Source organism: Phocoena sinus, chromosome 8, assembly GCF_008692025.1.
Source record: "Phocoena sinus isolate mPhoSin1 chromosome 8, mPhoSin1.pri, whole genome shotgun sequence".
NCBI lineage: Eukaryota > Metazoa > Chordata > Mammalia > Artiodactyla > Phocoenidae > Phocoena > Phocoena sinus.
This window is the reverse complement of record NC_045770.1, coordinates 4,485,578-4,510,909: the sequence shown is the minus strand read 5'-3', so window position 1 is coordinate 4,510,909 and position 25,332 is coordinate 4,485,578. Positions and strand designations below refer to the sequence as shown.

General features: G+C 48.2%; 2 protein-coding genes across 6 annotated transcripts in view; one reads left to right on the top strand and one right to left on the bottom strand.

Moving 5' to 3' along the window:
* The window catches only part of TMEM45B (transmembrane protein 45B), a 31,106-nt gene extending 12,225 nt beyond the window's left edge, over positions 1–18,881 (top strand). Inside the window, exons 2-6 of the mRNA XM_032641289.1 lie at positions 12,643–12,839; positions 15,038–15,244; positions 16,089–16,273; positions 16,773–16,918; positions 17,996–18,881. Of these exons, the coding sequence (XP_032497180.1) occupies positions 12,659–12,839; positions 15,038–15,244; positions 16,089–16,273; positions 16,773–16,918; positions 17,996–18,107 (831 nt within the window). The 5' untranslated portion in view covers positions 12,643–12,658 and the 3' untranslated portion in view covers positions 18,108–18,881. The remainder of the gene's footprint in view (positions 1–12,642; positions 12,840–15,037; positions 15,245–16,088; positions 16,274–16,772; positions 16,919–17,995) is intronic.
* Positions 18,882–21,772: 2,891 nt separating this feature from the next.
* NFRKB (nuclear factor related to kappaB binding protein) overlaps positions 21,773–25,332 on the bottom strand; it is a 35,908-nt gene continuing 32,348 nt past the window's right edge. For 3 of the 5 annotated variants that reach the window (XM_032640447.1, XM_032640450.1, XM_032640449.1), the window contains 3 exons: positions 23,821–23,927; positions 22,923–23,058; positions 21,773–22,809 (listed from right to left, as the gene is read on the bottom strand). In XM_032640447.1, the coding sequence (XP_032496338.1) occupies positions 22,684–22,809; positions 22,923–23,058; positions 23,821–23,927 (369 nt within the window). In that variant the 3' untranslated portion in view covers positions 21,773–22,683. The other 2 variants (XM_032640451.1, XM_032640452.1) reach the window with 2 other exon arrangements.

Here is a 25,332-nt window from a genome sequence, read left to right as displayed (position 1 = left end):
CAAACTCCTTGAAGGCTGGGGCGCAGTCTTACCTCTGATCCTCCACCCCCCGAGAACAATGCCTGATACATAACAGGCACTGAATATACATGGCTTGAATTAAATTGACTCCATTATCCATTTTTTTAATTTATTTTTTCCTTTGTCAATTTATTGGGTTTTTTCCCCATTATCCATTTTAAATTAGCCCTTCCTACTTGTCCCCTTGCTGTTTCCTCTGTTCCTTTTGCATCTTTTTGTCACTCCCTCTGGGAGGATTCTACCTCATTCTCAAATCTGATGTCTGAAACAGCTGTCAGAACCCAGACTGGGAAGATCTCAAACTCAGGACTCCAGGTAGAATTTCCAGGGGTGAAAACGCCCCCTTATCACCTTACTAAAGATGTAATAGTTTCTTGGGTTTTCGGCAGACACCCCACCTCCATCCCATCTGTAGCCACAGTTCTGTTTGACTCTTTTCCCTCCTCGTGCTCTGTGCCTTGCTGTCCTGTCCCTCACTTCCTTCCACTCTCCCTGATCTGGTCCCCACTTTGACCCAAACCTTCTCTTTGTTTGGTTCTAACATTGTTTTCCTACCTTCCCTCCCCTTCCTTTATCTACCACCTGGCATATTTTGTACAAAGCACGGTGGTGTACTAATTTCTGAAGACCTACCCTGCCTGAGGCAGACACCTTTTCAAACCTCACTCAGCCCAGGAGGAAAAATCTCTCTCTTCTGCCTGTTTTTGAGATCGTTTCTATGCTTTGGTCTCACTGGGGTTGTTTATTTTTATATGGAAGGCTCTAGAACAAGAACTAGGCTACAGCGTAATACAGTGACCTGTAGATTAGTGTTTATTAAACACTACCACTCACCATAGAACATATGCTCCCTCGACACAGAGGCTTAGCAAGGAACAGCCTGGCGTAAGGTGAAGCCTCTCTTAATGCCAAAAAAAAAAAAAAAAAAAAAAAAATAGGCTACCTCAAAACACATCTCTTTCCAAAAATCTTTTGGTGAAACTGACACTCTAGAATGGTACGCCATATTGGACCTGTAAGATCAGATATTCCTTTGGGAGAAGGGGCTTCCCCACACCAGCCAAAGAGGCACAGCACTTGTAAGATGTTCTTGTAAGCACTTATCTAGGCTGAAAAATTATATGGAAAAGCAATGGTACCAGCAACCTTCTTAATGCCTGGATTAGGAGATAGTTTCCCTATGATTCAGGATCAAAGCTAAGTTGCATCAGTTCAGTTCAGACCAGGAACTATAATTGTATGTTAAGGCTTGTGTTAAGCCATGGGAAGTTGAAGATGAAGCAGATAAGGTCTCTGCTCTTGAGGAGCTATAGTCTAATAAGACGTGTAAATGTGTAATTTTAATATGACACGGTAAGTGATAAAAATCAAGATGTCTGAGGTAGTATGGTAGCACAGAGGTGGAGCACATAGCCTGACCTGGAGGTTCCAGAAGGCTTTCCAGAGGAGATAAGCCCACCTACTGAAAACTGAGTAAAGGTAAGCCAGGTGAAGAGGAAATGAGAACGACATACTAGGGGGAGGGAATAGCACAGGTCAAGAGCATACTTTAAAGGTCGTGGTGGGGAGAAATGGGTGATGAAGCTGGATACACACACCAACAGCCACGACCTGGGGACACGCAATGCAAATCCATGAGGTGGTTAGTCAAAGAAATATTCTAAATTCTATCGTGTTGTAGTCAGATTCACACTTTAAGTAGGTGACGGTGGCTGCAGAGTGGAAGGATTTATGGATGGGAGGACTAGAGGGGGTGCAGTAGTCCAGGCAAAAGACCACGAGAGCCTAAATGAGATCACTGCTGTAGGAATCAAAGGAGAAGGGAGAACACCAGAAAATTTGGGGAAGCAAAATAAGCAGAATGTCTAGTCTCTCGGGGAACTGGGACACTGCAGGGCAGCGCAAAGGACAAAGAGGAATCTAGGATGACCACCCCCTCCCAGGATTCTGGCTTTGAGAGTGACTGGATGCTAAGCCATTACCTGAGTTTGGGATACAGAAGAGAAGATGATCTGGTGGGGAAGGAAGATGGGGAATTCAGTTTGGGACATGTTGACTCTGAGGTGTCCAAGAAGCAGCTTTGTGTTTCCATTCATGTCTGTCCGTTCAGCAGGTGGTTAGATATGCGAGTCTGAAATTTCAGCGGTCAGGGCCAGAGTCCCTGCGTCATCAGCGTGCACGTGGAAGATGAACCATGGGTAGGTGTGAGTTCTTGAGACAAGAAGACACATAAAATGGACCCGAGGCTGCTTGTGTTAAAGGACAGGAAGAAGGTTATGGCAGATGAACAGAAAGAGCCAGGAGAGATGCATTACAAAAGCCAAAGGGCATAGATAATATCAAAGATAAGTAACTAGTTGACAGTGTCAACTACAGAGTAGCCTCGGGAACAGAAAAGAGGTCTATTAGATACTACTTTAGAGATTTCCATTGGATGAAACAATAGAGGGCATATTGAATACAATTTCAGTGTGGTGGTGAAGAGGGAGGACCAAATGGAGTCAGCAATTGTCTTTCCAGGTTTTTTTCAAGAAACTTAACTGATGTTGACAATATCTGACTGCATTACACAAAACCACCCAAATTCCTTTCTATCCAAAGAAAATGTCATTCAAGTGGTAATTGAGTTCAATAATTAATGACTTCTCAAGTAATTTTTAATATTAAAGATTGTTTTTAATTATCTATAAGTAATTATCAAAGTTATTTATTGGCTACTAACTGGGTGAGATGATGAGGAAAAGATCTACATGTTTTCTGTTTTTTAATTGTTATTGGAGTATAGTTGATTCGCAATGTTGTGTTAGTTTCAGGTGTACAGCAAAGTGAATCAGTTATACATATACATACATCCACTCTTTTTTAGATTCTTTTCCCATATAGGTCATCACAGAGCATTGGGTAGAGTTCCCTGTGCTATACAGCAGGTCCTTATTAGTTATCTATGTTATATGCAGTAGTGTGTATATGTCAATCCCAATCTCCCAATTTATCCCTCTCCCCAAAGATCCACATATTTTGACTATATAAAGCATAAAATTTTGCAAAATTATATGTTGCTTGGAGATAATGTACATAGTAAATGTATGCAGTATATAGTAAAGCAGAAAGAAGTGAATGCTAAACACACAATTCATGATGATGGTTGCTTCTCAGGGGGAAGTAAGGGGAGATGGTCAAGGAGGGGTCAATGGGGGATTTCTCTGGCAGTCCAGTGTTTAAGACTCCACGCTTCCACTGCAGGGGGCATGGGTTCAATCCCTGGTCAGGGAACTAAGATCCCACATGCCGCATGGCACGGCCAAAAAAAAAAAAAAAAAAAAATGGAGGGGTGGAGGGGTCAACGAATAGGAAGCCCCAAGGATGTTAGGAATGTTTTATTTCTTAAGTTGGCTCGTGGGACACAGTTGTTAAATTATTCTTTGTACCTTTTATATACATTAGATGTATTATTCTTATGACTGAAATAGTAACTAGGAAGAAGGACACACGGTTGTTCTTTTTCCTTTTTCTGTTATTATTTTGTGTGAAAAAGTCTTGGGCCTGGTCATAGTCGAAGGGGAAAAGGCTATAAAGGGTGAGAGAAGTTCACATCGACAGAACGAGGCCCAGAGGGCACAGGTGAGGATGAAATCAGAAGCACAGATGGAGGATGGTCCATGAGAGGAGGGGTGAGTCTGAGGAGAAGAATGGGTGTGGGTATGTATGAATTTGTAGGTGAAGGAGAGGAAATTGAGGTGATGGTGCCTTAGTCTCAATGATGTTGTCAACTTAAAAAATATTCACAACCTAGAAGTTGCGAGTTATGTTTTATTTGGTGGGAATTTTTAGCACTTCAAGCCCACGAGGCAGCATCTCAAGTAACCCTGAGAGAAGTGCTCCAAGGAGGTGAGGGGAGAGCTAGGATATATAGGAGTTTTGCAACAAATGGCAGGTAGTCTGAACGTCAAACAATTATTGTAAATTAAAGAAAACCAGATATCCCAAGTTAAGGAATTTAGCGCTTTTCTATGGATGGGAAGATGCAAGAGTCTGAGCTCACTGAAATCATTCCTTTGATGTGCACCTCAGCTATCTGGGGCCAGTATCCTGTGTTTTCTCATCCTGAGTCCCCTCAGGGCTCACCAGCTCACTGTCTGTGGTGGCTGCAATCGCTGACCACGGTGACATCCTTTGTTTACTGACCTGGCAGGAAATATTCCATTCTCAGTGTTAACAGAATGAGAGAAAAGGTTGACCTGGAGTTGGCCGAACTCAGGTTTAAGGGAAGCTATGCGTTTTCAAAGACTAGTCTACGGGAGACGGGAGGAAGACTTGCACATGGCAAGAAGGGCTGCTAGTGAAGCAGAAAGTAGGGAACGAAGGGAAATATACTAAACTTTTTTGCTTGTTGCTTGGAAAATAAGCCAACCATTCAAGTCCAGAGATGCCCCTTTTACTCTAACGTATGCTGAAGCGGCAACTCGTAACTGCATCTCTGTTGTTGACATCCATAACCTGAGTTCCATTTTCCCTTGCCATGACTCAACCTGCTCTAATTCCTTTTCATTTTTCATTTCAGAAGAGAGATTTTAGAACTAGGAAGGGCCATGGAGGTTACCTCTTCCAAACTATACCCATTTAACAAACAAGGAAATCCCGAGAGCTTACGTATCGTGCTCAAGATCATAGAGTAAGTTCACAGCAAAACCTGGACTAGAACCCAGGTCTTCTGACTCAGAGGCCAAAGTTCTTTATTAGAGCTTGAGAAATAATGGAACTTAGCCAAGACTTGTTCTTCAGTCCTTAATTCAAGATTCCAGTAAGATCGCCTAATTCTCGAAAGTTTGAAAGAGGCAATCGAGAAACGCCCAGATCCAACGCCAGCCCCCTCCGTGAAGCCTTCTCAGATTCTCCGGTGAAAGTTATTCACTTTCTACTCATGTCCCCAAGCACTGCTGTCAGTATATCTCATGACGTTCAATTTTTCACAAGTATATAGCTCCCTGCTGGATTATAAACTCCCTGACGGGAGGGATCCCTTCTTATTCATTTGATTATTTACTCAGCACGCAGCATTGACTCTAGTATTTCATAGGTGCACGTGGCAGGGGGTGGGGCGGCAAGCAGAAATGAGAACATCTTTTGTTTAGGAACCCAACCGAGCTGGGAGGTCACTGAGCTCTTGTTCATGGTGATCTTTTCCATATCATCATGAATTCATGCCAGAACAAGGTTCAGACTCATTCCGGTCTTACTCCTTCTGACCATGCTGTTCAAGGACCCGCCCCACAGAGAAAATAACAATGACACAGTAGCTGTCAAAATCTGAAGACAAGTGATGGACTTCAGAGTTGCTTAAGGCCTCTCAGGCTAGTGTAGAGCAGGGATACACCGTGCCTGAAGTTCAGGACTAAGCCATGGTCACATCAGCCTGTTGGAACTTTCAACACTGCACCTTGTGCTTCTTCCACATTCTATTAACAAGCAGCTCATAGAACAATGAGGGGTATCAACCCTGTTATTTGCAGAGGAACAGAAAGCTCAGTCAGGCACGGTTGGTTGTATTCCAAAGTAAACGCAAACCAGAAACCATCTGAGTGTTTCCGTTGGCAAGGACAGATTCAGAAAGTATAAAAACCATGTTCTGCAGTAAAAGAATATGCCATATTCTTCCCATAACCTGCTCCCTACTAACCAAACACACTTCCTGTTCCCATTTAAAAAAAAAAAAAAAATACACTCAACCACCACCCTCTCCAAGGTGAGGTAAAGGTTCAACAGTGATTTCCCCACCTTAGGGTCAGCCACTCAAAGCAAAGGACAGCAGCTTTGGTTCAATCATTTACTTCTCCTAAGAGAGAAGCCCAGGTTTCTCCCCCATGGACTGCGGGAATGGGTATAAGAGCACCAGAGAAGAGAGGAAACTGACATTTATTACACACTTGTTCTAGTGAGCTGCTGGACATTTTCAGTTAACCCTCACAAGATCCCTGTGAGGTAGACATTAATGTCCCTTTTTAGAAGGAGGGGTACTGAGATTCAGCGAGTTTACAGGACTCAGCCAAGGTCTTTGACTTTTTTAAGTAGACTGTCTTTTTCCATTCCCAATCGAATTTCGAGGCTTAATGCATTCCCCCCATGGAAGAGAAAGCCACCTGGTGTTTTCGGTAAAGACGGTGGGGATGGCAGGGCAGAAACAGTGAGCAGCTCCACCCAGCCGCAGAGATGATCAGCTGCAGCTGCCTCTCAGCCTTTGCATGTGCTGTCTGCTCTGCCTAGAACTCCACGCATAGTACCTGTGTTTACCTGTTTTTCAAGGAAGCTTCAGTGACACTTCCCTCTGTAATCTTCCTCCTCTTTCCCTCAGGCTGAACTGGAGTCCTCCCTTTACTGTCCCAACACTCTATTAAAATAGTTAATATAGGGGGCTTCCCTGGTGGCGCAGTGGTTGAGAGTCCACCTGCCGATGCAGGGGATGCAGGTTCGTGCCCCGGTCCGGGAAGATCCCACATGCCGCGGAGCGGCTGGGCCCGTGAGCCGTGGCCGCTGAGACTGCGCGTCCGGAGCCTGTGCTCCGCAACGGGAGAGGCCACAGCGGTGAGAGGCCCGCGTACCGCAAAAAAAAAAAAAAAAAAAGTTAATATATGTGTCACAATAGCTAAATTACTCTTTCTTCACCACAGTTTGACATTATTATAGGCAAAGCCCTCCCCTGAAGATTGATGAAATCCATTTTCAAGAGTAAAAGAGAAGACAAGGCCACCAAGACAATTCAATGGCGGAAAGAAGAAACTTTGCGACAAATGGCTGGGATGACTGGATATGCAAAAGGATAAAGTTGGATCCATACCTAAAAAGTTAATTAAAATGGATCAAAGACATAAACATAAGAGCAAAAGTTATAAAAATATTAGAAGAAAACATAGGAGTGAATCTTCATGATGGTGAGTTAAGCAGTGGTTTCCTAGATATGACACAGAAAGTACAAATAAGAAAAAAAAAGATAAACTGGATTTCATCAAAATTCAAAGCTTCTGAGCTTCAAAGGACACAATAAAGAAAGACAACCCACAGAAAGGGAGAAAATATTTCCAAATCATGTATCTGATACAGGACTTGTATCTACAATATATAAAGAACTATTACAACCCAACAATAAAAAGACAAATAACCCAACTTAAGATGAGCAATGGATGTGAACAGGCATTTCTCCAAAGAAGATATACAAATGCCCAATAAGTGCATGAAAAGATGCTCCACATCACTAATCATTAGGGAAGCAAAATGGAACAAAACAATGAGCTACCACTTCACACCCACTAGGATGGCTGAACTAAAAAAGATGGACATAATTAAGTGTTGGTAAGGATGTAGAAAAACTGGAACCTTCATACCTTGTCGGTGAGATTGTAAAGTGATGCAGCCACTTTGGAAAACAGGGATGAACCTTGAAAACATGCTAAGTGAAAGAGGCCAGCACAAAAGACCACATACTGTATGATTCAATTTATATGAAATGTCCAGAATAGGCAAATCTATAAAGTAGATTAGTGGCTGCCTCGGGCTGTGGGGGACAGGAGGGAGGATTGGGGGAAACGGAGTGACTGATGGGTGAAAGGCTTCTTTTGGGGGTGATGAAAATATTATAAAATTGACTGTGGTGATGGTTGCACAACTCAGTGAATATACTCAAAAGTCACTGAATTTTACACTTTAGGTAAATTGTATGATATGTGAATTATATCTCAATAAAGCTGTTATTTAAAAAAACAAAAACAAAGAACAAAAAACAAAAAGATATGGACAGCCAAGAAAAAAACTGTTAGGGAAGTGGGCTTATACTCCGTAAAGTTCTGAAAGGAGAAGAACACCCTGGCATAAATAACAGAGAAAGGCAGGCAGCCTAATTTCTATTTCCTTCCAGAAAAAAGGAGAATAGGAAGCTGACGTCGAATACAGCAGGGCCTCACAACCCCATCACTAGGAGCTCAGGACTGCACATCTGTTGCTGTGGGGGACTGTCGTGTGCGCTGTAAGATGTCATGTCTAGTGGCTGGTCTCCGCCCACCAGATGCCAGTAACACCACCACCAGCCGCTCGGTAACCGTCAAAAACGTCAGCAGGGCTCCCCAGGTGGCACAGTGGTTAAGAGTCCGCCTGCCAACGCAGGGGACACGGGTTCGAGCCCTGGCCCAGGAAGATCCCACATGCCGCGGAGCAGCTAAGCCCGTGTGCCACACAACTACTGAGCCCGCGTGCCTAGAGTCCGTGCTATGCAACAAGAGAAGGCACCGCAAGGAGAAGCCTGCGCACTGCCACGGAGAGTGGCCCCCGCTCGCCGCAACTAGAGAAAGCCCGCTCACAGCAGCGAAGACCCAACGCAGCCATCAATCAATCAATCTTCAGACAAACGGTCCCCCAGAGAACTACTGGACTCGAGAAATGGACCTCCAGGTTTGCCCTGCAATGTAACAGACCCCTGGGTGCCTGAATTCGAATTAGGTTGTCTTTTTAGGCAGGACAGTAAGGTGGGGCTGGAAGAACCATTTCAAGAGAGAAAATGCATCTATGTGATATCAGGTAGGAAAGGAGGTGACGAGTCAGGGCAGCTCAGAGAGAATTTACCACAATTGTCTTTGGCACCTTTTTGGTACAATTTCTGCCATTCTTATGGCACCACAACTACTTCTTCCCTGGATTTAATAAAGATTTTCAATATTTAAAAAAAAAAACTACAAAAGCCTGAGTGTCCCACCTGTTAACGTTAGCCTAGTATACAGCTGTATGATTCAGAACAGGCTAGGTTCTGCTGGATAATAACGGTCCACGGAGCTCAGTGATGCTTCCCCGTTTACTTCTCATGCCATGTGTTCATCGCGGCTGATTTGGGGCTCTGCTCCGTGTCTCCTCACTCTGGGATCTAGGCTGACGGAGGAGCTACCGTCATGAATACTGATAGTGATAAGGGAGAGGTGACTGTTCTGGGGGTCTTGAACTGGCAATTACACAGGTCAGCCCAGAAGTAACACGTCACCTACGCTCACAACTCACAAGACCCCACCCAACCGCAAGGGAGCCAGAAAGTGCAACCATACCACATGCCTAGAAGACAGAGCCAGAAGTGCTCAATGAACACGAAATACCCTCGAATTATCTTCCACACTGCTTTCCCCGTTCATGCAAATCATACACCTGTACACGTGTATACAGATATGCGGAACGTACACTGCTGCACAAAACAGGGTCGCATTATAAGCAGTCTTTTCCACCTTTCATGTCTCCCCCAACAGTAACTCGTGCAAAACCTCCCAGAACAGCAGGTATAGTGCTAATTCATTCTTGTTAGTGGTTACATAACATTCCACGGTGAAGATAACGTAAGTCACAGGTATGACTGGAACTAAGCAGAGATCCAGGCTGTGTAGTTGGTAGTCTATGTATCTGTATCCTGAGGAATGAGGAAATTGGCTTTAACTCTTCCCCTGCCATGAATGCCAAGCCCTCGATCCTGCTAATTTTGGAGGTTGCAAAGACAAAGCACATGAGGAACAAAATTCTCTTTTCTTGCTCCTTTTTCTGATCCTGTCACTCATCTACATACACCCTTTCCTTCACAATTCCTACTTTCCCCATCTAAAATAGGGGGAAATGTTGGATTTATTAAAAAAGAAAAGGCACCACACCGTTTTATTTTTAACTACAGGCAAATGGCACCGACCACAGTTTCTCCTCTCCTCTGCACCATCACCCCCTACTCCTACAATTCTCCCTCCCTCCTCTTTCCGTGCTCCCCACTCTTCCCCACTCTCACCTCCTTTTCCTCTGGCACCTTCTACCTTATCTTCCATTTCAATTACTTTAAATGAAAAAAAGGGAATGCAGACTGAGGGAAATGGTTAAAAACCAGGAGTACAAGGAAAGCTGGTGAAACCTTACTCAGACAATGTTCCTTCTCCAGTGATCTCCCCAGACGTGAAATGAAAAGTTGCCTAAACCTCTAGCCTGCTTGGCTTCCAGCTTTAACTCAAAGCTGCTACCCCTCAAAACACTTAATTCTCCCTTCATACTCCCATTCCATCTCATGTAATATTAAAAGAGAGTAAACATATTAAAAGTAAGGGAATTTGTCTCTGTGGAAGCACTTTCTAATGTTTTCCTACCTGTGGCTTTTCTGTAGATTGACGTATCTCACTGTGCAATGACCACACCATTCTGTGTATTCAAGGGCACTCACCCCTTAAATGTTTGCTTTCTTATTTAATATTTTTAAATTATTTTTTAAGCTAGACTTCTCAGGGACTTTATCTGAATGGTATTATCCAAATTATTGAAAGTCTAAATTTTTATTGTTCTGTTTGAAGTTACTGTCTTGTTCCTTTTTTGAAACTGGACCCGTCCTCTCTCTCTAGACGTTCTATAATGTAGCTAATCGAATAACCTATTAATTTGTTAATGGAAGAAATCTACCTCCCCTGCTCCTCTTCCCCATCAAATCAACGTCCTCAGCCTTCCAGAAAGTTAAAAGGAGTTTTTTCAGACATGCTGCAGGCCCTACGATCCACTGGCATGAATTTTAAACCAGGTAAAAGGCAAGGGTGAGGCTTGACAAATTGGTACGGACGCCACACAAGCAGACAAGGACTGTGCCTCCATTTAGGGTTCTGCCTCTCAGAAAAACAGGGAAGGGCAGGGAGGATTTGTAAAGCTGGTTTTTCTGCACTTCTGACTAGGAAAACAAAGGAGTGTAACAGGTTGACCTGGAAAGGGACCTGTGTTAAACATTAAATGAAAAGTGGAGCTTTTTTTTTTTAATGTTTTTCAGTAGAGGATTAAAAAAGAATGAGAAGGCCTTGCAGTTACGGCAGCATAAAGAGACAGGCAGTTCCTTTCTGCAAAACACCCACCCCGCCCCCCGCAAAAATATAAGCACAGCACTAAACAAAATTATCAAAACCAACAATTGCAGGGAACTGGAAATTGACCAAAGGTAGACAACAAATTGAGCTGTGGTGATTGTTAAATTACTTGTTAAATAAGGGTCCTGGAATGTTGGATGTCGCATCGTGAGCCTCAGTCCGACAAAAGCCCGCAAGAGAACCGAAATAGAGAAGCTGACTACTCACAGCCCTGGAGGAGTACAGGGTGGGAGGTCAAGGCAGGGTGCAGGCAGAGGGAGGCCAGACTGGGACATACGCCTTTATTAAGGTCCACAGATGGAGTGCTTCAGGGTTCCCAGGGAAACCAGACTGCACAATTCAAACCAAAAAGACCAGGGTTCTCGTAAGTTTTGCAGGGGGCTCATCCAAGGGGTCCACCAGGGGGAAGGCCCTGGGACGTGGAAGAGACTATCGCTGTGACTCTGCAGCTGTTTCAAGGGCATGCTCACAGGAGGGGCCGGTGTCAGTTCAAGGCCCCTCCAGGACACTGGCCACACAAAAGGATGCTGAGGCGGCAATATTATGAAGTAGTTCAGCTAAACAGTGGAAGGCTGTGGGTTCTGAGGCCACACCCTAACAAGAGTCCCCCTCACTCAATGACTTTTTTTTGTGGTACGCGGGCCTCTAGCTGTAGTAGCCTCTCCCGTTGCAGAGCACAGGCTCCGGGCGCGCAGGCTCAGCGGCCATGGCTCGCGGGCCCAGCCGTTCCACGGCATGTGGGATCTTCCCGGACCAGGGCACGAACCCGTGTCCCCTCCATCGGCAGGCGGACTCTCATCCACTGCGCCACCAGGGAAGCCCTCAATGACTTTTAAATATGCTGGTACTGGCCATGAAAATAAGTTGCTCGGCTGCCAGGAAACAGACACAGCTCAGGGCAGTGATGGGGGGTCAGAAACGCTTGGCTTCACAAGCTAAGCATGGAAATGAACACTCGGGAATGAGCAGGGGAAATGCACAGCTGGGGTGAGCAGCAGACCAACCAGGAATTTAACAGGGAAAACCCTAGAAATGAGTCATGGAAGGGCTGATACAGGCTCTCCACACATCTCTGGCTGAACAGCCTGTCATTTTACCAAATCTGAATGACCATATTCAATTATACTTAGAGGGCTGCATAAAAACCCTCAAATTTTCAAATTAGGTGAGAAATATTTTTTCACTTGCGTTATCTTTACAGTGAGTTTATCAATTTGTGTTATTTTGTGAATTATGTGGTTTGTGTCTTCTGCCCATTCTTCTACGGTCTTTTTCTTATTAACTTGTAAAGGCTCTGTAGTGGAATATCCATTTATCACAGCTATTGCAAACGTTTTCCCAAATGGTGTGCCTTTTAATGTGTTTTATATGTAAAATGTTTATGCAGATGACTTTCTCTTTTCTAGTTCCCTCCTTTACCTCTATGTTTAGAAAGGCTTTTCTACTCTAAGATCAGGAAGTATTTACCCAACCTCCTTCTCCTCCCTCCTATTTTACCCACGTTTCTAAAGCCTCAGGGCCAGTGGTATTCTCCTGGGCTTGTAACTCACTGAGCGGACAAGACTTCAATGACGTAACACAGGCTTATTCTATGAGAATAAGGGGCTCCTTCTCAATATGGCTTACAGCTCGGAATCCCCGGCCACGGATTGTGTTTCCTGCCAAATTATCCATTTATGTCTTCCCCATTCAGCCACCTAACAGCTGTCCCTTTATTGTTTAGGTATCCTGGGACCCCGATGGCAAATTTCAAGGGCCACGCTCTCCCAGGGAGCTTCTTCTTGATAGTTGGACTGTGGTGGTCAGTGAAGTACCCACTGAAGTACTTTCACCAAAAGGGGAAGAGCAGCCGACTGACTCACCACTATCAGCGTCTTGAGGTCACTGAGGCCGCCATCAGAACTTTATTTTCAGTCATCGGTAAGGAAGGGGGTCATTTGGCCCAGGGATCTCCTTGTCATACCCAGAACCCGTAACCCACTTCCTGGACCCTGTGAAAAATGGATGTCTCCACTGGCAGGGATAACATAACGAGAATTTGGGGCACTAAATATTTTACCATAGCATCTATTGTGTACCGAGTTTAGTAACATTGACAGTTTAATAGCACCTTACATCATGGTTCTAAGTTTCACACTATGAAAAACTACCACATAGACTGCAGCATTCTTTGCCCTAGGAGGATACAGGTATAATTTGTAAGAACACAGGCGTAAGTTGTAGAAATAGAAGACATACTTTATGAAAAAGACAAAACAGAGAAAGAGAAAATAAGAACAAATTAGAGTTAAGCTCATGTACGTGAGTTATGAGAAGGTACTAAACGGAGCTTAGTTTTAGAAAAGTCATCTTTCTTCCCCCCAGCTGTCTCCCTCCACTAGAACCTCAGGAGTGGTTAACACCCAACTCGTACCCTCCATCCCCAAATCTCAAGTGCTTAGAGATGGGGATTCATGCTGGAAGGCTAGTCAGAGAAGCAGTGGAAGAGAGTGAGAAAAGCCAACCGACAGCTGCCTGAGGGGGACCTTCCTTCACTGCGCCCCGTTCCAACAAACCCACCCACTCCCATGGTCACCTGACAGCCATCCAGCCCACTGGTGGCCCTCGCGGAACAACGAGCGGTGTCAAGAGCAGGCAGAATTCCTTGTCAGGACCGGCCCATCACGTGAGTGAGGAGGGAGCTCACCCTGCAGCTACATTCTGCCACCTGTCCCCTTTGGCCTACAGTTTCTCCAAGGAACGGAAGCAAGGGCAGTAGCTCCCCGTGGAGTGAGCAAAGGTCACAGTCTAGCTGAATGTCCCCTTCACCAGTCACCCAGGCATCGGAAAGGCTTTGTCGTCTCTCTGAAGCTGCGAAATGATAGGGCCCATGTGGCTTAAACGGTAAAGGACAGCATCAACTTGGCCTTAGAAAAGCTAGAAAAATGGTATTTAGCCTCCTTGCTATGTGAAACTAATACTCATCCAAGAACGGTCTCTTGGGGCCTCTGCCACGTGCCAGGAGCTTGCTGTCTGGGTGCCGGGTGGGGTGGAGTGGGGGGAACAGACACAGTCCCTGCTCTCGGAGGCCTTCTGCTCTCCTGTCACTGGGACGTCCTTTTCCTGGGTTGCTTCCACCAGCACCTTCATCCTTTGTACATGAATTCAGAAAGGGGCTGGGGACTTCCCTGGTGGTCCAGTGGTTAAGGCTCTGCACTCCCAATGCACAGGGTCTGCATCTGACCCCTGGTCGGGGAACTAGATCCCACATGCCGCAACCAAGAGCCCACACGTGGCAACAAAGACCCCACATGCCGCAACGAAGACCTGGTGCAGCCAAATAAGTAAATAAATAATAAATATTAATAAAAAAAAGAGGAGGTGGGGATCTGGGTTGAGAAAGAAATGTTTGGGAAACGGTCCAGAACGTTGTCACGGAGGACTTATTCTAGGCTCCGAGAACATTCTGGGCACCAGGCAAAAGGCGAATGAATCTTTTGCTCCCAAGAAGTGAGAGCTGCCCTGTGGCACTGCTTCACCTGTGTGCCAGCCCCGTCTCCTGAGCTACAGGGTGGCCAGGATCACCAAGGTGTGGTCTTGGCCTTGTTCTCCCAGTGTCTGGGACAGAGGCCGAGCGCCATGGGAAGGGCCCTCAGCTCCGAGCTCGCCCCGGGCGCAGGAAAAGCACACACCCGGAAGCCGCTGGGCTTGCCACAGCTATCTTCACCTGCAGTGTGTCTCGCTGGCATTCTATCATTTTCCACCTAATTGTCCCTTTCCAGGTTCACCTCGCGGCCCACTTGGCAGAGGGGACGCCCAGAGAGTGCATCAGCCACATTCTCACTTAAGAGGCAATGCCTTGCTGTCATCTCAACTGCTGGACAATGTCCTGGGGACCTGTGTGGCTGCGTTCCTATCGCCGTTTCTCCCCCCTCCCCCAAAGGAACGGCAACAAAGGCAACATGTCTGCACAGGTTCCCCAGCAAATACGTATTTTATCCCGAAACAGCTGCATCTGAGGCAGCAGAGTAGGTCCACAGAGCCGTGGGCCACCTTCGCCATGACTCGGGGTCACTTCGCCGTCTATTTGTCTTGGAGCTGTTCTTCCCTCCCTAACCTCCACTCCCGTTTCCCTGCAGGCATGCTGGCAGAGCAGTTTGTTCCGGACGGGCCCCACCTCCACCTGTCCCACGAGGACCACTGGGTAAAGCTCATGAACTGGCAGCACAGCACCATGTACCTGTTCTTTGGGGTCTCGGGACTCGTGGACATGCTGACCTACCTCATCACCCACATCCCCTTGGGGCTGGACAGACTGGTCATGGCTGTGGCAGTTTCCAATGAAGGTGACTGGGTGGTGTGGACGGAGACTTAGAGGGACGGGAGCACAGCAGATCAGAAATATTGCAAATGTAATCATCTTCCCCAGAGAACCCTAGTCTCTGAGCTTCAGAATCCTACACAGGACCTGATCCTGTGCTCTGGACGGTACAGGTGGCACGTTCCATAAAGCAGCACAGGAAAGCACGAGGCTTTTAGCCAGAGCTCTGGCTGGCAGAGCACCAACTCCCCCTGCCCGCCCAGCGCCCGCCCCCGCCCCGCCCTCCGCACGAAGTACTGGCGGGGTGCCATCACGCACGGGGGTGACCCTCTGCTTAGGGGAGAGGTTCTCCGTGCTCTACCCCAACCTTGCGCTGTCACTGTCCGGACTCCCACCCAGTGGCTAGGACACATCTCCCAACGCAACTCATGTTAACTGGATGAGAGAAAGCATGTTGTAATCCAACCCCTCATTGATTTCTGAACCTCGGGAAGAACTGAAAAGAGGTTGAATGAGGGTAAAACTGAACGTCAAGTACAAACACACAACTGGTCACAAATCAGCAACATCTCACCTTCCCATCCTGGACTGAAACCTACCTACCACAAATTCGGTAAAGAGATGTTAGGATTCATCCTCTGCTGCTTACACCCGCTTACACACACACACACACACACACACACACACACACACACACACACACACACACACACACACACACACACACACCCCTGCATCGGTTTGTTGCCCTAGATTGTCACATAAACTGACTTCCTAAGTGCCAGACAGACACTTCCTAGTCAGGCTGAAGCTGGGAACGGACCCCCTGGGGCGGGGGCGGGCCCGACAGCATCCCCTGCTCCACACAGGCTTCCTCTTGTACCACCATGTCCACCACCGGCCACCGCTGGACCAGCACATCCACTCGCTCCTGCTGTGCGCCGTGTTCGCAGGGGCTGTCAGCCTCACCTTGGAAGTGATCCTCCGGGACAACATCGTGCTGGAACTCTTCCGCACCAGCCTCGTTATCCTTCAGGGCACCTGGTTCTGGCAGGTAATTATTCAAAACCAGGCTCCTCACCTGGTGCAAGGACGAAGCAGGCCCGCCGAGCGCATCCAGGAGATGCAGCACCGACACACCACTCGAAGGGGGTGAGAAGCCACTTCTCTGCCCACGCCCACCCCTGACCTACGTGACTTTAGCCATCGATATCCTGCTGACACATAAACAAGCTTCATCAACAGAGCACAGGTAGCGAGCAGGCTGAGGATTTATTTACCTGCCTGCCCTTCCCAGCAGAGCTACTGACACCACTTACAGCCTCTACTTGCTTAAAACTGTTCATCTGAAACGTGGGCCCTGAAATTTTAAGTAAGGCTACCTAAAACCAGAGCTAACAGAGCAATTTCCTGTGCAGAGGCTGTTCGATGCTAACAGAGGCATGGGGAATGAGTTGTCTGGGCAACGACAGACACTCTGGCAGCCACAGGAGGCTAGGGGGCTTCTCAGGCCCACCTAATGACAAGGCTGGCTTCTCTGTGTAATCCACCAGATCGGGTTTGTGCTGTTCCCGCTTTTTGGAGCACCCGAATGGGACCAGAAAGATGACGCCAACATCATGTTCATCACCATGTGCTTCTGCTGGCACTACTTGGCCGCCCTCTGCGTTGTGGCCATCAGCTACTCGCTGGTTTACTGGTATGTCCAAGAGAAGATGACTTTTGCCAAGTTTGTCCTGACCTGCCCCGTCCCCGAAATGTATTACATTGCATCCTTTTTACCTCCACGCCCCACCCTTCATAACTAAGCAGTGCTAACGTCTACCACCTAATGAGGGCCAACTATATGCCAAGCTCTGTGCAAGGCACTCTATGCCTGCATGTGAGGCTGACGAAGTCTGAGAAGTTAAAGGACCGTCTGTCTGGTCACGGCGACCTCACAGACCCAGGTTTCAAACTCAGTTCTGATGGATTTTAAGTCCGTAGTTTGAAAGGAAAAACTCTGCATTAGGCCATCAGTACCGAACCGCAGTCCCTGCTGTGTCCCTGGTTCATTCAGAGCCCAACACCTTATTCCTGGTTTTGCCCTACTTCCCAGGGACATGTGACGGTCAGGTAAGACACCACAGCAGCAAGCGCTCGCTCTCCCGAGGTTACCAGAGTAGCTAGTAATTCCTAGGCACTGACTGTGTCCCAGCACTGTGGTCAGCACTTAAAGTGTGTAAATTACCCCACTTAACGCTCACTTTACAAAGGATGCACGTGATGTTTATAGACGGGGAAACCAAGGCTTCCAAAGACTAACTGGATCAAGGTCACCCAAGGGGAAAACGGCAGAGCCCAGCTCTTTAACCACTGCAACCCGGTCCTGCTAGTTCTGTGTCGTCAGAGCCCCCCCTGTTCTTTCCTAGTTCCTGATTTCCCTACCCAAAGAGACAGAGTTCACCCAGAGAGAGTTCCACACAGACCAAACAGAAGGGAAAGCAGGCCATGGTCTCTCTGAGTTCTACTGCCCGGTCAGGGAATCAGCAAATTGTGGGGCAGGGGAACTAAGTTGAGTCTCGAGTCTCAGCCACATCACTGACCTGTAAGTGACTGGGAGTCCTCTCACCACCAAAGAGCGCTGCCTGAGGAATCGGAGATGCAGGTGAGGCACCACAGTGTTGACAGAGACATAAACACGCTCTGAGGCCAGCGGGCGCCTTCGCAGCCTCGGGTGAGGGAATGAGGCTACCTGGGGCTCACGCCATCTGCAATTATTGTCTCCCCGTTACAGCTTCCTGACACGGGTAAAGAGGCCTGGAGACAGAGAAATCATTGGGATTCACAAGCTGAAGTCAGATCACACCTGCCAGAAGGCCCTCCTGAGCGGCTCTGATGAGGACTAGGGCGGCCATCGGTCACCAACGGAGCACGGAGTGTCCTCTGGGGGCACAGCTGGTGGTCAGTGGGGCAGCTCCCTTCCTTCACTGAAACCCCCATTGTGATCCACTCTCAAGGGTCTGTATATTTGCACCTGCTCATTTAACCAACTGAAGTCTCTGCTGCTGTGGTATACTTTGTAGAGAAAGACGAAGCCAGCCTTTATTTGTGTCTCAGTGTGAAGAGAACTCAGACTCTGAAAGTTTCAGAACAGGCAGTGACCTCATGGGTGAATTCAGAATATGAATCCAGCAGAATTTACTGCTTTTGATAATTTAGCCCTTTTTCCCTCAAGAAGGCAGGTACTTTCTTATCAGAAGGTGAATGACAGAGGCTTTATTTTAGAGATATAATTCTAATCCGTATTTTGTAAAGTAAAATAATTCACGAGCTTTGGTATTTTTAAATATGACTCGCTAAGCATCTCCTAACTAATCATAATGTTCCGGAATACTGCAATACCACTCACTGTTGATAAGTGATGAAGTTGGGCCAAAGGTGATTTTTTTGGTTAAATCAGAAGCTAGTGAGTGGTCCAGCTGAGAGCTGGAGCCCAGATATTCTGACTTCTCAAAAGTACCCTAGTAAGAGGGTGCTGACAGGAAACCTCTATAATGAGGTAGAGAGAAAAATGTCAGGTTATGGAAGGCCTTGAATTTCAACATAGCTGAAAGCAAAAGGTAAGAATCCTGCAAAGGACGTGAATCTTGAACTAGTGACATAAAGTCTTGACACTCGAATCTTGGTTCTGGACCTGTTCTTTTTTTTTTCTTTACGTTTCGTTCAACAAATATTTATTAATCATCTACTTTGCACCAGCACTGAAATGGTTGTAAGGATTAACGAAATATGTGTCCAGCAAAGAATTCACAGTCTAAAGGGAGAGATATAAGCAGTTATGTGCACGGTGACTGGTGCCCTAAGGGGTAAGTACAGATACCATGGGAAACGAAGGAGGGAAGGAGAAGGTGTGTGTTTGGGGGGTGCCCTACAGAAAAGCACATTCCAGGAACAGAGAATCCAGGCACAAAGACAGTGAGAGTACGAAAGAACGCGGACGGTTAATCAAGCTCTGTAAACTGATAAAAGTGGGTTAGGACAAATCTGAAAGGTCATAGGGACCCACAGTGCCATTCATTTGTACAGTATTTCCCAGACCTTAAACTGCTTTCTATCTCGTTTGACTCTCACAACCACCTGTACTGCAAGAACATCAGGGCTCTTCAGAGAACCGGATCAGCCTAAGGCCACACAACCACGAAGTCCTAAAGCCAACCTTCAAGTAGGACTCAGAGGCCAGCTTCTCTCCCGCTATGCCCTCCGCTACTTCACACCGACATGGCAGAGATCAGCTGTGTGAAGCACGTATGCTCTTTGGAAGGAATGCTGTACTTACACGAAGGGCAACCTCCCACGGTCAGCCAGCATCTCAGGGTCGAAGCCACATCTTAGGGATTAAGAATGAGCTACTTGAAGACACTGAATTTTGAGAAGAGAACCCGGGAGCCCCCTTTCAGGACCCACTTTGGCCTGCCTGCTGAGTAGGAACCCAAATGTTCACTTAGCAAGTCGCGAATGAAGCATGTTCCATCCAGCAAGTTCTACTGTCGGCCACTAACGTAAAACATGTTCCTGCCTCAGGGGCTGGAGGTGGAAGAAGGAACACAGTCGCACGTTTACTTTCACAGTAAAGCTCTCCATTTGAGATTTTTTTTTTTTTTTTTTTTTGGCGGTACGCGGGCCTCTCCCTGCTGTGGCCTCTCCCGTCGCAGAGCACAGGCTCCAGATGCACAGGCCCAGCGGCCATGGCTCACGGGCCCAGCCGCTCCACGGCATGTGGGATCCCCCCAGACCAGGGCACGAACCTGTGTCCCCTGCATCGGTAGGCAGACTCTCGACCACTGCGCCACCAGGGAAGCCCTCCACTTTAGATTTTTAAAGTGGGGAGGGGACAGAACACTTTAAGGACGTACAGCATTTTCTAGACAGTGAGGGGTTGTGTGACGGTCAGACACAAAATATTACAGTTTGTTCTGATGCACCTGACACAGCACTGTTTGGTATACCTTCATGGAAGTGATCAACCTGCATAAATATTCTCAGATGTGGTGACAAAGTACAAGCCGATCACAATGCCATTCACCAAATCTAGTCTCAGATACATGGTCTGAATAATTTCACTAGCCTCTGAGCCTCTGAACCAGGTTCTTCTGGAATTGTTCCCCACAAAACACCCACCAGCTACCATGTCTCTACAAGACCCCTGAGGTCTGCACGCAAGGAACCATGCCTGGTGCAAATGCCGGTGGTGTCACCCAAGCAGCTCCGGCAGGGGGTGCCATCCTCTGGGACCCAAGGGCAGGCTGGGCAGGAAGCACCAGGTCACACTTACCACCAGCATCCTGAAACTAACCCGCGGGCTAGGATGTAAATATCTGCGCGCACGAAGGGGACAGGCAGAGTCAAGTGACTTCAGCAAGTAAGAGTGGAGCTTAGGGTTGAGGCTGAACAAATGATGAAATCATTTGTTAAGTAAATTCAAAAGGGGTTTGTTTTAACCAGCAGTAAATGCCAGAGCCAGGATCCCTCAAGTTTCCACCTCTTTCTCGTTTGGAAACCGGCACACGGGCTTTTCACGTGACATGTGCTCAAGGAAATAATGCCATGCAGACGTGCTCTCCTCCACTCAGGTCAAAAACCAGTCTTTCCTTCCCTGCAGTCTCCGCCTCTCCCCATTACCAATCTTATTTCTGCGCCAGCCTTCTACCACCCACCAAAAGCTCAATCTCACCCCCGCCAATTCACCTCTGCTCTTTATAATCCAGGCTTACCACTCTCAGCTCCGGACGGTCCCCACGTCTCACCAGGACACATCACAGCCACGTCCCCACAGGAAGGCAGCAGAAAGGGCACCTGAATTAAAAGACTGCACTCACAGCTTGGTTCTCTTTAACTTCAACTCAGGCTTGGATTTTCTCACAGTTAGAACACAGATGGTCATGTCTATTTTACCGAACTGCTTTACGAATCAAATGTCTGTGTACCCAGTGAGCCACTCTTTCTCTGCACCACTGCAACTTGCCTGATCACTCAGATTCCACCCAGCAACCCCTCCAAAGGAGGCCACTCCAATTCTTTGCCCTCCAACTCCACTTCCTCACAGAGACCCCGTCAAAGATCATCACTGAATTTCCATGAGTTAGGGATACATTTTTAATAATCTGGATACTTTCAAAAAAGACAGGGAAGTCCTGTCGTTACAGAAAAGCTTCACCACCCAACCCCTGCTCCAATACAAAAGAGGCATATACTGTCAATAATCAGTGCTTTTAATTACATTTTAAAATATTCTGAGTTCTGCCTATAGCTCGAGGGAGGCTGAGAACCGTGAAGCAGCCAGGAGCAAATGACTGGAAACCCAGACCCACCTCCTCTGTGGATGGTGCTGCCTCGTGGCTGCACCCACCCCCTACCCCTTCTCCCCACCTCTACTCTGGAGCAGAAGCGAGCAAAGTTCTACTTAATAGGTGACATTTCAGGCTTGAGGCCGTGCAGTCTCTATGACAACTACTCAGTTCTGCCTTCTAACTGAAAGCAGCCACAGGCAGTACATAAATGAATGGGCACGGGCTGTGTTTCAATAAAGCTTTATTTACAAAACTGGGTAGCCAGCCCAAGGGGCATGGCTTGCTGACTCTTGCTCCGGAACAAAGCAAAACACATCACCTCTGAACTGCAATAAAGCCTGTGCTGCAAAAGCAGCACCTCTGCTGGCGTCTGCCTGCTCTGTCCGCTGGCCCTGGACTCGCGTGGGGACACGCTCGATAAGGGGGTCTAAGTCTGCAGGTGACGGTATGGACCACAGTCAAGATCCTGACAGCCCATCTTTAAGAGGGGCCGCCAGACTAATCCCATTTCAGGGGCCCACGTGACCTCACTTCCCATGTTTCTCCCCGACCTCACGGCCTCTCTGTTACCATGCAGAGATCAAGTCGGCCTCCAACTTACTAAGAATCTTGCTCTTCTCTCATTCTGGTCAAAAGAATAAATAATCAGTTGAGGGAGAGGGGGCAAGCTAAGCCCAGGTTTCTACTTGATAAGGATGTACAAGATATTCTCTCAAAAAATAAGTTACATAAAAACGTCTGGACACAGAGCTCCTAACTAAACCACCAGCCACAGAGAAGACCAGAGCTAAATAAACCCCGCACAGCACGAGCCTCGTCTGCCGTCTGCACACCTTCTCGCCGTCTGCCCATCCTCAGAGCCTCGCTCCAGGAAACAGCTGGGCTTGTGTGGCCACGGCGCGCTCACACGACCCCACCAGAGAAGCTTCTCCTGGACCAGACAGAACAGACCTCGGAACCCCAGCGCACCTGGCGCAGCGCACTCCCCGCCGAGCAGCAGCCGGGCTGCCATGGTCCCTCCGCTGGCCTTTCTCAGGCAGACGTGCCCGGGGGGTGATGCACCACCCGCTCCTCCCATTCAGCCAGAAGGCCGACCGGGTGTGGCTTTTGCGGCCACCGTCTTCCTCCCTGAGAATCACTGCTGTTCAGGTGCCTGTTTAGGAGATGGGGCCGTGGTCACGACGACCGTGGAGACGGCTTTGGAGGAACCAGAAGCTGTTCCTTGTTGAAGGTGGGACGCGGGGACAGTCTGGATGCGCACCTGTTTGCAGAAAGAGTGTCTGGTCGGCAGACTGCCCGCGGCCCGTCAGCTGAGGACGAGCAGCACAGGGCAGGAGGGCAGCCCGACACGCGCAACGGGTGCCCGGACCTCACCTGTGTGGCCTGACCCTGCTGCTGGAGCTGCTGCAACTGCTGGGCGGTGAGGAAACTAACCGGCTTGTTGCCGGCAATGAGCTTCGTGCCTGCTGGCATGGTGGTGAGGATGATGTTGCGGCCCAGCCCGCCAAGGCTGCGGAGGGGAAGCACGAGTGAGGCACGGCCGGGCCGGGCCAGCATGAGGCCAGGTCTGGGGCCAGCGGAAAACCCCGGCACTCTGGACTGAAATGGAAACGGCTGCCGAGACCACCTTTCTCCCAGCTTCTATGCTTCCCGTGTCAGAGAAGAGAGCAAGGCCAAAGGCTCCCGGTGCTTTGGATGAAATGGCCCTGTATCTGCTCCGTGACCAGCAGGAGTAACGGACGGGGCCCCAGCAGGTGTGCACTCCTGACCAGAAACCCAGCCCTGCCAAGGCAGCCACCCTGGGAGCAGCAGACTCATCTCTTCATGCCCTCCATCCCGATCTGAGTCAGAGCCACGAGACACCCAGGCCCCCAGGAGGCCCTCACCTCTGAGCCATCACAGCCCAGGGCTCAGACATTGAGGCGAGGCCTTCCCTAACGCCCATGCTGGGGACTGCCCCCAGCTATGTCACACCCACCACCCCCATCCAGCTCCGCCTGTGCCCTCCCCCTTGCTTTCCCTAGAGCACGTCACTGGCCACACAATACTTTAACTCACTATTCCTCTCCCCACTCACCCTACAGTATAAGCCTGAAGGCAGCACCAACTTCTGTCTGTTTTAATCACTGCTGTATCCACAGCACCTAAAACAATGCGGGGTGCTCGAGACTCACTGCTGAGCACAACAAAGGAGCCCGGGAAACCAGCCGCCTTCCCCTGCATGTCTAGGTGTCCCCCCACTGCCGCCCGCCCAACCCTCTACAGCACTTACTTGGCTCCAAGGTTGCCTTTGATGATGGGGGCTGTGACCACACCCTTGCCCTTCATGGGCTGGCTAATGACAGAGAGTGGAACTGTGATCCGCGTAGGCAGCTTCCCCTAGAGAGAAAAAGCAACTGGGTTTACGGAATGGAAGAAAAGACCGCCACGCAGCGTCACCCAATATCACCCAGTGCCACCCAGCTGCCATGAGCCTCCTCTCTCCTGCCTCAGGAAGCAGAGCAGCCGCACACACCTGCCGTCATCAGGGCAAGACATGTGCCAGAACCACAAAGGAAAGCGTGTGTCCCCTCAGGCACAGTATGAGCCTGAGCTCCCAGAGGGGAGGGTCTTACTCATCCACGTACCCCCAACACCGGGGACACAGCCAGGCGGAGGAACTGAGCAAGGACAGAGGCACTCAGGAGTGAATACAGCAGGTGCATAACTGCTGCTCCCCTCGAGCAGGCGCACTGCTGGGGAGCACACAGCAGGACACATTCCCCGAGTGCTCTGCTTCTCCCAGAGGTAAGGGAGGTTAGTCAGCAGACACCAGTAATAAACTCAACCACATGAAAAGTCCAACCCACAGCTAATAAGAAGGCCCAGAGGAAGACAAAAGGAGCTGGAAAGACCTGGTATCTTTGGGATTTCATGATGGCTGGGGTTCGGCCACTACACTAGCCCATTTGTAGGTTGCCTGGTTTTTAACCCTTGGTTGTTGATAAAATTTATATACAGTAGGATCCTGTGTACATACAACTTTAAAAAAATGATTCAAGAGGGGCAGCTAACAAGATGCAAAGAAAAGGAATCAACATTTCCCACAGGCAAGCTGGTTCTAAAGAAGCCAGGCATTCAGGAGGAAAACTGTATACCAGGGCACCACAGTGATCTCCACAGCTGAGCTCAACTGCAGCCCCTTAGAAAGCACGGAAAGATGTCAGTGGGCAAGAGAACACGGCCAGATGGGGCCTCCAAGGGAACCTACTAGGGTTGTATTGTCGTCCTAAGAATCCCTAGTGTTGAGAACAAGACCACTTCAGACCAGCCGTCCACCAACTCGTGTCCCTCCATGAACTAGCCTACCAGCTGCCTAGACAGACAGACAGGCAGCACCACTCAGTACTTCCTGCCCCACCAAATGCTCTCCAGTTACAGTGACCCTGATTGATGACAACAGGGTAGATACCGCTGGATTCACCTTTCTGTTTCAGAAGGACTCAAGAGAAACAAAAGTGCATCAAGTAAGCACTGTCTCCTTGCTTTCTTATTTTAACCTCTCTGATACGAGAACCTAAACAAACATTTCCTTTAAAGCGACACTGCACTTCAGGGTTGGCTGGTTGGCTTTACTACCATGTAGGTCCTCCTTCCTCCCACTAATCCTCTGGATTTTATCCAAATTAGTAAGGTTTTACTATATTGCCTGCTTAGAAAAGTAAACTGTATTTTATACTGTCCAGATGCACCCACCATAGAGAACAGTGCCCCTTATCTAGAGGTCAAAGAATAAACACATGCA